Raw genomic sequence first — 11,417 nt, forward strand, 5'->3', positions numbered from 1 at the left:
CCGGCCCCCCCCAGGTCCCCTTCTCAGGGTCTGCATCACCCGCAGGCATCGCCGGCCTCTCCAGCCCATCTCAGTGCTCGGATTCCCGGGACGCGCGACTCAACTGGACCCCCACCCCGCGCCCCCTCCCCACATAACGTAGACTCGCCTCTTCTCTAACATCCGTGCTGGCCGCTGGCGCGCCCCGGCTCCGGCACGCTTCCCCCCACACCTCCCTGCCCGGCTGCCAGCCCCGGACCCCCCTGTTCCTCCCCACCAGCCCCGAGCCGGGGGCCGTGGTGCACAAACTCTTCCCGGGGAAGATAATTTTCTTTTTTTATACACGGTTGAGTGTCACTATCCCCTGCTCCAGAACTCCCTTCCCGGGGGATGCTGCTGCTTCCTCGGCTCCAGGGGGGAGGGTTGGGGCTTGTGGACCCCCACCTCGTCCCCTGGTTTTGGTCCCTCGGGGAGTTGGGGGGGCCGGGAGCCCCTGGGCATGGCCCCCCCCCAAACCCTGGTCTGTGTTTACATGCCCGGCTCCCTGCAGTTTACAGCCCCATCCCCTGCCTGCCGGGAGGCTCCGGCTGCCGCACAGGGACTGTCCCCTTCTTGGGGTGGGGGGGGAGCCCAGCGTGGCCCCCCTGGCTCCCAGGTGGGCACCGGAGGGCTTGAGCAGCCCAGGGGTGGGCACGGGAGCGGGGGGGGTCACAGGTGGCCTTCTTTTTCTCTTAGTGGCTTCTCCAAGGGCTATTCTCCAGGTTGGGCTCTATGCCTGCTGCTCCTTTCTGAACACTAATTCCTGCCACGGGTGGGTTTGGGATGGGATCGTGCTGCGGCAGTGGGGGGGGGGCGGGATGGACATTGGCTCCCCAGCCCTGGTCTGTGCTGGTGCTGGGGGCAGATGGGGCATGGGCTGCCCCAGTTCCCCTCCTGCCCCATCTGGGGAGGGGGGGGTCTCACTGTGCCAAATCCCTGCCGGGCTCCCCAGCCCGTCCTCGTCCTCGCAGGGGGCTGCGGTGACGCCGGCTCTGTCCCTCTGTCAGGGCTCAGCCTGGCACCTGTCCCTCTCATTTTGGGGATCTGGGGTGGTTTCAGACCTCCCCCCCCCCCCCTCTGGGCCCTCTTGCGGTACGTGTGTGGCTGGGGGGGGGTCCAGGCGAGGCAGCGCTGCCCTGGGCTCTGTTGCTGCCTGCCGAGGCCGGGGCTGTAGTGTCCCTGGTAGAAACCCCCCCCCACCTCATCCTTTTTTTTTTTTTTTTTTTGGTAAGATGAATTTAGCATTGTTTAGTTATTAAAAATACTGGTTTTTAATATTGAAAATAAAGCATTTAATATCAACTGGCCAGGCTGGAGGTGTTTGGGGAGCCTTGGCGGTGGGCTTGGAGGTAAGGGGGTGCCGAGGCCCCCTGAGCCGTGGAGGGGCAGCATTGGGGTGAGGGGGGGGACCCTGCTTGGGAGCAAGATGGGCGCAGTCAGAGCCTGGCACGGCCTCAGGGTAAGAAGTGCAGCCTTTATTGATATGATACCAGTGGGTTGCCCCCCCCGGGGGTCCATCCCCCAAGACAGCGGGGCTGGCTGTAAGGCCCAGGGCTGAGAGCCCCTCGCTCCCCCCACCCCCAGTGCTCTTTAGCAAAGCATCCTCCCACCCAAACTGGGAAACTCTCCTGTCCCCCAGTTGCAGGGGGAGCTCGGCACTGGTTTGGGGCAGCAGCATCCCCAAGCAGGGTGTAACAGGGGCTCATGCTACCCCGTATGCCCCCCCAGGAAGGGAAGGGGCTGAGCTTGGCCCCGTGCTGGGAGAAGGGGGGAACAGAGGGTCAGCCCCAGAGCTCCCCGCTGGCCCCAGCTCGGAGAGAAGCGGCTCCAAGTCGAGCTTGGCTGGGAGCAGGCATGTGTGGCAGCGCAGGGTGCCAGGGGGGTCCGGCCCTGCCGTGGGGGCCACGGCCAGAGCGCTGGGTGCCCCCAACCCTTAGGCGGGCGGCTTGCGGAAGACGCTCCAGGCATGGAAGCAGCGGGTGAAGGGCCAGGGCTCGTTGCCTTTCCGCACCAGCCGGAGTTTGCGGGGACGCGTGGGGTCCTTGGAGCGCATGTGCTGGATGTAGACCTGGGGTAGAGCAGAGCCGTGGGGGTCCCCAACCCTCGCCCACCTTTGGGGGGTGGTGCTCCCCAGCCTGGGGGAGCTGCTGGGAGCTCTGCAGCACCACGCACGGGGCAGGATCCGGGCCCCAAGGGGAGATGAAGCCCCAAATCCTTGCCCACACCCCCAAGCAGCAAGCAGGAGGGAGGCCCTACCTGGCATGCCTTGAGGCTCAGCTTGATCTCCACCTGGCTGGTCTGAGTGCCCACCCACATGTAGACCTGTGGGAAGGATGTGCAGCCAGGCTCAGCCGATGGAGCCACTGGCAGATCCAGCCCCTGCCACGCTGCCCCTGGACCCGGACACGGGAAAACCTCACGGCCCTGGCTCACCTCCCGCCCATTGTCCAGCAGCATGATGTCATCATCAGCCAAGTCGTCCTGGCAGAAATCGGAGCACTTCTCTGACACAGAGAAATAGCCCTTCTCGTTGGAGCACCTGCGGGGAGAGTTGGAAGGGGACCACATCAAAGAGTTTGTTAGGACGCAGCTTGTGCAGAAGGAAGGGACGTGATGGAGCAGCTGTTTCCTGCCAATTGATGCCCAGGGATGGACAGAGTTGGGAGAGGGGCTTTGCCTGTCATGGGGAGCTGTGCCCTGGCTAGCCTGGGAGGACTGAGCCCCTGGTGAAGGCCAGTATGGCCCAGGCACTACGGGAGGAAGGGGACCAGCACAGACTGGAGCAGCCCCTCCTGGACCAGGACCCACCTGAAGAGCCGGGAGTGCTTCATATAGTCGGCATCTTCATCGTAGGGTTTCTGGCTCCCGATGCCTACCCAGAAGAAGTTTTCAGGCTCCTCTCCCTCGTTGATCACCTGCGAGGGCAGGGACAGGGCTGAGCACAGCCGTCCCTTACCCTGGTGGTCACTGCCACCCAGGTAAGGGGGCATCAAGATCCGCTGTGCTCCCGCCCGCTCACCTGCTTGCTGTAGGAGTCGTCAAACATGTGGTTCATGATGTCCTCAGCCAGCTTGGCCTCGTCGGGGTCGGCCGCCCGGCCCACCCAGGTGTAGACGATGCCCTGGTTGTCTGTGCTCTCAAAGGGCACCTGGGGGAGCACAGAGAGTCAGGGCTGCCCAAGCAGGGAGGAGGGCAAGTGGCCAAGCATCCCTGAGAATGCTCAGGCATGAGCACTACCTTGAGGATGAAGCAGAACTCTGAGTTGAGCAGACCAGCATCTGTGTTGATCTGGATGCACCTAGAAAAGAAGCCCACGAGGCACAATCAGCAAAAGATCGGGCAGTTGTGCCCACTGGCACGTACCCCGCCAGGAGCCCAGCACCCATGGGTGCTCCCTGGCTCGGAGCAGCCCCCAGGAGGACTGACCTGGTGCAGAGGGCCCCGCCGTTGGTGCGGATGTGGTAGAGGCTGGGCTGGGGTGGGCTGGCCCTGTCCTTCCGCTTGCCCCGGTGGATGACAAACCTCCTCTTGAAGTGCGAGAGGAACTTGGGGTTCTCCTGCTGCTGGGTCATGCGCACAACCTGGCCAGAGGTGGGTGTCAGTAGGGCCATGGTCCACCCCCCTTCCCCAAAACAGAATCCCAAGCCCCAGCTGCACCCCCCTGCCAGCCCCCATCTCTGCTGCTATCCCCTGCCCTTAGCCTGGGGGGCAGAAATGGGATGGGAGAGAAGTGAGGCAAAGCTGGGGGACCCCTGTGTCACCCCCCAGGAGCATGCAGCAGGGTCACCTCCAGTTTGCCAGGGAAGAGACTCTCGAACTTCTTCTGGAGGCTGAAGGTGAAGGTAAGCCAGCCCATGTTGGAGGCCTCCCGGCCCTGCCAGAAGTAGACAATGCACTGGAAGTCTTCCTCAGGCTGCTTTTCCTCCTCCTCTTCCTCACCCTCCTCCTCCCCTTTGCCTTCACCCTTCTTCTTCTTCTTCTCCTCTTCCTCCTCATACTCCACTGGCACCCAGTACCTGAGGGCAGGAACAGAGTGTGATGTCAGGGATGGGGCAGGTTGGGGGTCTGGGCACGGAGATGGGGGGGACAAGGGGGTCCAGCAGCCCCAGAGAGGGGACGAGCCAGGTTTCACCTGCAGAGGAAGACATAGCAGTCGTGGGTGTGGAAGTGACCAAACTCCTCCTCGGGCAGGCGAGCGAATTTCTTGCCCTCCAGCACGAAGCCCTCCATGCCGTCCAGGTCCTCGTTCCACTCCTCCATCAGCTGCTCCGCCTGCAGCCCCATGTGCTCTGTCAGCCAGTGGCCACCCAGCCCCTCCATCAGCACCCGACCCAACAACACACGGGGACGCACAGGATGGTCCCCAGTCCTACCTCGCTCAGGGGCATGGGGGGCTGGCGGGGTAGGAAGAGCGCCGTGAGGTCGGCCTTCATCTGGTCCTTCTTCTCAGCATCCTTACGGACCTTGCCGGCGAGGCCGCCCTCCTGCAGCACCGTCTCGGCATTGCGGGTGTAATCTACACGCAGGACATCATCCCAGTTCTTGAACTTAGACTTGAACACCTAAATTGGGGGGCAGGTAACTCATCCTGGGCCACAGCACCCTCTCTGGCACCCAGCACTCCATCCGAGGGGTCTGTGCCCCCATCTTCCTCCTGAGTACTGCTGCCTGAGGGTCTGTGCCCGTTCGCAGGCACGTGGGCTGCCCTACCTGGCACTCGGTGCCCTCCAGGTTCCTGGAGACCATGGCATGCTTGGGCCGGTGCAGCATGCCGCACAGCTCCTGGCTCAGCTTCAGCGCTGCCGCCCGCACCAGCCGCGGCGACTTCCTCCCAATCCAGATGAAGACGTCGGACCAGCAGTCCAGGATGTACACACTTTTGGTGTCCAGCAGGCTCTGCAGCTGAAGGTACCGCAGGGAAAAGGGGGTCAGGCACCAGCGGGCTTTCCCGGCTGGAAAACGCCCTGCCTGCTCCCAAAAGACAGCTGGGAAGAGCAGAGCATCCTCCACCCGGGCCCCGTGGGCCGAACGTTGCCTCTCCCAGGGCACAGCTGGAGGCAGAAGGGGCATGAAACCAGTCTCACTGGTCAGACTGGGAGAACCTCCCGCCCCATCCTACCAACCAGGCGCATCTCTGGCATCAGATCAGCCTTCAGCCTCTTCTTGTGTTCCACCGAGAGCTTGTAGTTGATCTGGGGCAGCTCCAGGTAGCCCAGCCCTAGGCCAACCTGCAGAGGGGATGGAGACATGGGTGAGGGGGTCTGCAGGTCCCCAGCAGCGCTGACGGCCCTGCGGACGATGGCTCCCCACCTTGTACAGCTTGGGCTTGTGGGGCTGGAAGTCATCGGGGACGCAGGGCCGGATCTCCTCGGGCTGACCCCCAAGAACCTCCCAGAAGTCGGGGGTCTCCTGGCCCTGGGTGAGGAGTGTGATCTCCGCTTTGCCCTTCCGCTCGTTCTTGTTGATCTTCTCAGCGAAGAGCCTGTGGCAGGAGCAGGTGAGATGGCAGGTGGGCTCCCTGCACCCCCAGCCCCCCGACCAGCCCTACCTGGCCTTGGTAGTGCTGCTCAGCGTGGCCTGGCTCCCACGCCACACGAAGAGGTTGAGGCCATGGTCCAGGAGGAAAACAAACCTGGTGGATACAGAGGTGAGAGGACAGTCAGGAGAAAGCGGGGTGCACCGAGTGTCCCCCCCACCCCGGGAGCCCTTGCGGAGCAGGACACTGCAGCTGCTGGGGCTGCCAAGTGGGGTTTGGACCCACATCCTTGTAGAAAGGTGCTGGCACGGCTGATTTTCACCCCAGAGCTGCAGCTATGATGCCTTGGGTGGACCTTGCCAGCACTCTGTCCCTCCGCAGGGACCCTGTGTCCCCCCTCCTCACCGGGGATCCAGCGATGTCCCTTTCAGTGCTACCGGCTCCAGCTTGACGTTCTTCTTCCCATAGACACGGTACAGCCTGCGGGAGAGACAACCACGGTGGGACATGGGGCACGACCTGCCGCAGGCATCCCCCCCAGCCCCTGGCCCCAACGGTACCTGGTGACATATTGCGTGTCCTCAACGGTGAAGAAGCCGCTGGCCGTGCCACCCTCGATGTAGGAGATGTCGTTGTCAAAGACCTGGGGGCAGGGAGGGGGTGAGGGTGGGAAAGGCAGGGCTGGGGGGTATGGGGGGGCTGGGAGCCAGCCTCACCTGGAGGAACTCATCACTCTCGTCCCCCATCTCCTCACGGATGCTGCGGCACTCGGCTCCCAGGTAGTTGCGGAGGTTGACGGCGTGGATGGCGGAGCAGGCCTTCTTGTCCAGCGTGGCCTCCTGTCCGATCCAGTAGTAGATCTCCCAGTTCAGGGAGCCGTTCTCATCCAGGAAGGTCTGAGGAGGGATGGGCTGTGAGATGGGATGGCCGCGGCCCCAGGTTGGGGACATGGGGGACCCTTGGTCCTCCCTGGGTACCTTGAGCACGATGTAGCAGTCGGCCTCATAGAACTTGCCATGGAAAGCCTCATCCACCAGCGTAGGCACGAAGTTCTCAATCTGCCAGACACAGAGGCCGGGCAGCTGCCCCACGTCCTCACTGAAGAACTCCGAGTAGTCCAGCTGCGGCTTCTCCAGGCCCTGGTCCCAGCGGCGTGTCTTCAGGTCTGGCGCTTTCGCCTCCCCGCTCTCCTGTGGGGACGGGGACATGTCACCAAGCTGGCGGCAATTGGGTCCCTGCCAGCACCCGGGGTGGGCCAGGGACACGCGGTGCCACTCGGGGGCCCCTCTCCCACCACAGACCCTACCTCTATCTTCTTGTTCTTCTCTTGGGCCACGTCCGACATGCCCTTCAGCACCTGCTTGGCCTGGTCATCCTGGGCAGAGTCCTTGCGCCGCCGAAGCCGCATCTTGCGGGCCAGCGGGTCCTTGGTGCCGCTCCCTGGGGACAGGGGGACAAGGTGAGAGGCAGCCAGGACACCCATGCCTTGCGTGGGGCATGCTGTGGGGCACGGCTTGTTTTCCAGCCTCTCCCAGGGTGCTGCCCGAGGCAGAGGCTATCATCCCCCATGTCCCTGCACGCTTGCCTGCCGCGGCGGCCGCGACGGTGGCCGGGGAGGCTCCAGCCAGACGGAGCTGGTTCTGCAGGGAGAAGTCGATGTTGTACCACTCCGACGTCCGATCCACCGGCTTCGGGGGCATCACCAGGTTGGGGTTCTCGCGCACATCCAGGATCTGCCAAGGAGAGGATGGAAGACCTCACTGCTCTGAAGCATGGACTCACGGGGACGCTGAGGATGTGGGGTGGGATGGGAGACCTCCGGAGCACCCTGGGCTTCGGTGAGGTGAGGGGACGTGGAGGGAGCCCTGAATCTGCCACCTGCCTGGGCTGAACCATTTGCCAGAGTGCATGTATTGGCCCCAAGACCCCCTGTCCTCACCTCACTCCATCCCACTCTGTAGCCCTGGGATCCCAGGGACTCGCTGGGGCTGTGGTGGACCCCCCCGAGGCAGAGGGGGTGTGGGGCTCTCACCTCCATGTCTGTCAGGAAGTGGATGGCCTCTGGCAGTGTCACCAGGCGGTTCTTGTTCAGCACCAGTTTCCTCAGCTTGGAGCACCTGTGGGACACAGAGATGCTGGTAAAGGGCCAGGCCAGGGACATCTCCTTCAGGGACACTCAGAGACCCCGTATCACCACAGAGCCTCCATGTCCTCTCTCAGGGACAGAGCAGATCCGGCTGGGGGCTGTCCTCTACCTGCAGAGGCTCTCGGGGATGAGCTCCAGGTTGTTGTTGGCCGCCATGAACTCCTCAAGGTTAGCGAGCTTGCCGATGCCTGAGGGGATCCCATCAAAGTCAAGCTTGTTGGAGTTCAGGTACATCTTCTTCAGCTTGGTCAGCTTGCAGATGGCTGACTGGGGAAGGAGGAGATGGCAGGGTAAGGGAGAACCCAGTGGCATGGAGGCACAGACAGGAACGCCATGTACAGGCAGGGACATACAGGCAAGGAGGTGAGCTGGTTGCGGGACAGGTTGAGGGTCTCCAGCTGGGTCCACTGGTCGATGCAGAGGGACAGCTCTGTGATCTGGTTGCTGCTGAGGTTGAGACGCCGCAGGCTGCCCAAGGTGTAGAGGCACTCGGGGACGCGACTGAGGTCATTGCAGGACAGGTCCACATCTGTGGGAAGATAACGGGGTGAAGCTGCCGGCCAAACCCACACCAGGGCCGAGAGAGCCCCGTGCACCGTGGGGCTTGGCTTCCCAGCCCTACCTGCCAGGTTCACCAGGCCCTCGAGGCTGGTGGGCAGATTGTTCTGTGAGCGCTGGGTGTTCCTGAGGTGGAGGGTCTGCAGGGCCGTCATCGCTGGGAGCTGCCTGTGGACCACGGAGAACCATGGGGCAGAGAGAGCGTTAGGGCCGGAGCAAGCACCCGGCCTAGCCCCGGCATTGTGGGATCCAGCCTGGAAAATGGCACCTTACCGGAGCTGTGCGTGCAGGAGGGGGTTGTTGTTGAGGATGAGAGTTTGGAGGTGGACCAGGCGTCTCATCTGTGGTGGGAGGCTCTCCAGCTTGTTGTTGCTCAGGTCAAGGTAGAGCAGGTCCGTCAGGTTGATGAAGAGCTGGTTGGGGATGGTCTCGATGCTGCGGGGATACGGGGATCTTCAGGGCTGCCTGGCACCTGCACCAGCCCCGGGTCTCCCTCAAAGAGGGGCACAGAGCAGGACCCGGAGAGAAGGGGGGTGACGGATGGAGGTGGCCATGGCTAGAGGGAGACGGCTGCCCTGGCCTGGACCCACCTGTTGTGGCCGAGGTTAAGGACCAGCATGTTCTTGGCATTCTCCAGTTCCCGGGGACACTCCGTGAGCTGGTTGTAGCTCAGGTCCTGGGGCAAATGGAAGAACAAAGCAGACATCACTCTCTGCCCTGCATCCAGCAACCACCACCCAAACCTGAGGACCGAGGGGCATCTTCAGGGGCATGGCCTGCCTACAGCCCTGCGGATCGGTGCCCGGCAGCAGAAGCTGGACAAGCACGCAAGGAACCCAGCCGTGGCATCAGCCTTTAAAGGAGGCATTGCCATAGGGTTATCCTGTCCGCAGACAGCTTCCCCGGCACTCAGGCGCAGGGTCAGGACTGGTACTGAAAGGGCACAGGAGCTCTTGCTGCAGGGAAGCTAGTAATGGCCTGGGCACCTGAAAGTCAAAGGGAGCCAGGAAGTGCTGAGCCCTGATTTACTCCCTGCACCTTTCCCTGGATGCTCCTCAGCCCCACCATGCTCCCCAAGGAGCACAAGGAGCCACCAAGGTGCAGGAGCAGGACCTGGGAGCTGGCTCTCGCATCAGCTGAGGAAACTCTGCACCTACCAGCACCGAGAGGTCGTCCAACTGGAAGATATCATCAGGGACTCCCGAGTTCTTCAGGCTGTTTGCACGAGCCACGATAGCCTTGAAAGGGGAGAGAGAGGCACGACTGCAGCCACCCACCGGCTCTGCATCTGCTGAGCCCCCTGGGGTGGCCAGGGACGATCCTCGTGTGCCCCCAGAGCCAGAGGCTGGCCAAGAGGTGCCTGAGGACACCAGCCCTGATGCAGGTGGGACGCATGATGGGCAGACACTTACCCGGAGGCAGGGCAGGCCAGAGAGCTCGCCGTGGAGTGTAGTGAGGCTGTTGTGACTCACGGAGAGGTGTTCCTGCAGGGAAAACCGAGACAAGCCCCAGTGAGCAGAGAGAGAAGCCGGGGCAGCTGTTGGGCCCCTGCATTGATGGGGGGGCTCCTCAATCCCGGGAGAGCTGGGGTCTCACAGAGGCATGGGGTGAGCTCAGCTCCAACCCACATGAGGCTGCTGGGATGCTCCCAGTCTCAAACTGGTTGGCTGGCCCCAGCAGGCCCACGCTGCCTCTGGACCCCTCATTTCTTGGGGCAGATCTGGCTGAGACATCCCAGCCCTGCTGCAGGGTTTGGGGTGCTCTGGGCTGCTACCGAGCTGCCTTGTGGCCGTCCCACAGAGTCCTCGAGCAAAGAGACCCCAGTTCTTGGAAATGCTTCTCACTGGGTGATCTGGAAACGGGCAGACATGTGGGGACTGGCAAGGCTGGAAGAGGGCCCAGGGGAAATTTTGTTTTCCTCTGGGCATCACCAGCCCAGCTGTTACCTGCTCAGGAAAATGAGGAATTGGCAGACTGTGGGCAAGATGCCAGGTTTTAAGTCTAGCCGTGGCCCCCGAGCATCTGTCAGGACTGGCAGGAGTGCAGCTCCGAGCAGCATGGAGGGCCTCCCCACTTGCTGCCGCTGAGCAGGGCACACCCGGCACGGTGTCGAGGACTTTTGGCAGCATTTAAAGCGTTGTGTTTGGCTGACACCGATGTAACGATGTCCATAACATGCTGCAGGACACGGCCAAAGCAAAGCTTAGCCACGGATTCTGCCAAGGGCCTGGTGGTGTACAAAACTCAAGCTGCCCAAAAAACAAAGCCAGGCAGCTGCCAGCTACTGCTCTTTATATCTTTTAGCAAAGGAAGAGGGAAAAAAAAGCCTCCAAACCTTAATGCTCCCCACACTAAACCTTCACCCTTCCCTTCTATTAAAGGGCAGAGGATCTAAGTGAGGTTTTTAGTCTGGTTTTCTAGGAAAACAAGGTGAAACCAAGTACAACTCTGTCTCAACCCCACTCCTAACAGCTCCTGCATCCAATTTCAACCACACGTCGTAGCTCAGCCCTATTATTAGACACCAGAGCATCTGCTGATGAGCCATGAGGCTGGCAGGCACCAGGCTCTCAGCACCACGGTGCAGGGCCCTCTCTGACCCTGTGGCCCCAGTGGGAGCCGTCGAGCCCCATCCCCTGCCCAAAACGTGCGGTTTACCAGCTTCTGGAGGGCGGCGAGCTCCTCAGGCAGGTAGCAGAGCCCCGTGCGGTTCAGCTTCAGCCAGCGCAGGCTGGTCATCGCCTTTACATGCTCCGGGAAGTAGCCGCCCTGAGAGGAAGAGGAGGATGGTGAGAAAACCACCTGCTCCATGGGATGAGGATCTGAGGACCTCAGTCTGACCAGCCCTGCGAGGTTGGGGAGAGGCCTGGGATCACCCAGTCCTATGGGATCGGGAGCTGGGGGGCTGGGATCGCCCAGTCCTACGGGATTGGGAACTGTGGGGCTGGGATCACCCAGTCCTATGGGACTGGGAGCTGGGGGGCTGGGATCGCCCAGTCCTATGGCATTGGGAGCTGGGGGGCCAACATCACCTGGCCCTCTGGGGCCCCAGGGGTTGGGGGGGGCAGAGGTTGCCCAGATGTAGGGGCTGGGGGGTCAGGGATCGCCAGGCCCTAGAGTGCCTACGGGGTCAGGGGCCAGGTCTGCCCCTAGACGAGCACCCCCGGCGTGGGGCCAGGAGCGGGACGACACCACCCAGCCCCAGGGGACCGGGACCGG

At 62.6% G+C, this 11,417-nt stretch overlaps 1 protein-coding gene across 1 annotated transcript; it reads right to left on the reverse strand.

The window, feature by feature from the left end:
• Nucleotides 1-1,549: 1,549 nt before the first annotated feature.
• Nucleotides 1,550-10,963, reverse strand: FLII (flightless I homolog (Drosophila)). Its single transcript, XM_010570384.1, has 29 exons — nucleotides 10,857-10,963; nucleotides 9,611-9,682; nucleotides 9,356-9,436; nucleotides 8,789-8,874; nucleotides 8,472-8,633; nucleotides 8,263-8,366; nucleotides 7,994-8,169; nucleotides 7,750-7,907; nucleotides 7,527-7,611; nucleotides 7,080-7,227; nucleotides 6,801-6,934; nucleotides 6,472-6,684; nucleotides 6,211-6,390; nucleotides 6,055-6,137; nucleotides 5,900-5,974; nucleotides 5,567-5,650; nucleotides 5,329-5,500; nucleotides 5,142-5,246; nucleotides 4,729-4,920; nucleotides 4,392-4,580; nucleotides 4,151-4,290; nucleotides 3,806-4,034; nucleotides 3,445-3,599; nucleotides 3,256-3,316; nucleotides 3,038-3,166; nucleotides 2,827-2,933; nucleotides 2,452-2,557; nucleotides 2,275-2,340; nucleotides 1,550-2,086 (listed from the first exon to the last, which is right to left on the reverse strand). The coding sequence occupies exons 1-29, from the start codon at nucleotides 10,935-10,937 to the stop codon at nucleotides 1,952-1,954; spliced, it is 3,708 nt and encodes a 1,235-aa protein (XP_010568686.1). The 5' UTR covers nucleotides 10,938-10,963; the 3' UTR covers nucleotides 1,550-1,951.
• Between the last annotated feature and the right edge of the window lie 454 nt (nucleotides 10,964-11,417).

This window comes from Haliaeetus leucocephalus, unplaced genomic scaffold (assembly GCF_000737465.1).
Source record: "Haliaeetus leucocephalus isolate CR32 unplaced genomic scaffold, Haliaeetus_leucocephalus-4.0 Scaffold295, whole genome shotgun sequence".
Classification (NCBI taxonomy): domain Eukaryota; kingdom Metazoa; phylum Chordata; class Aves; order Accipitriformes; family Accipitridae; genus Haliaeetus; species Haliaeetus leucocephalus.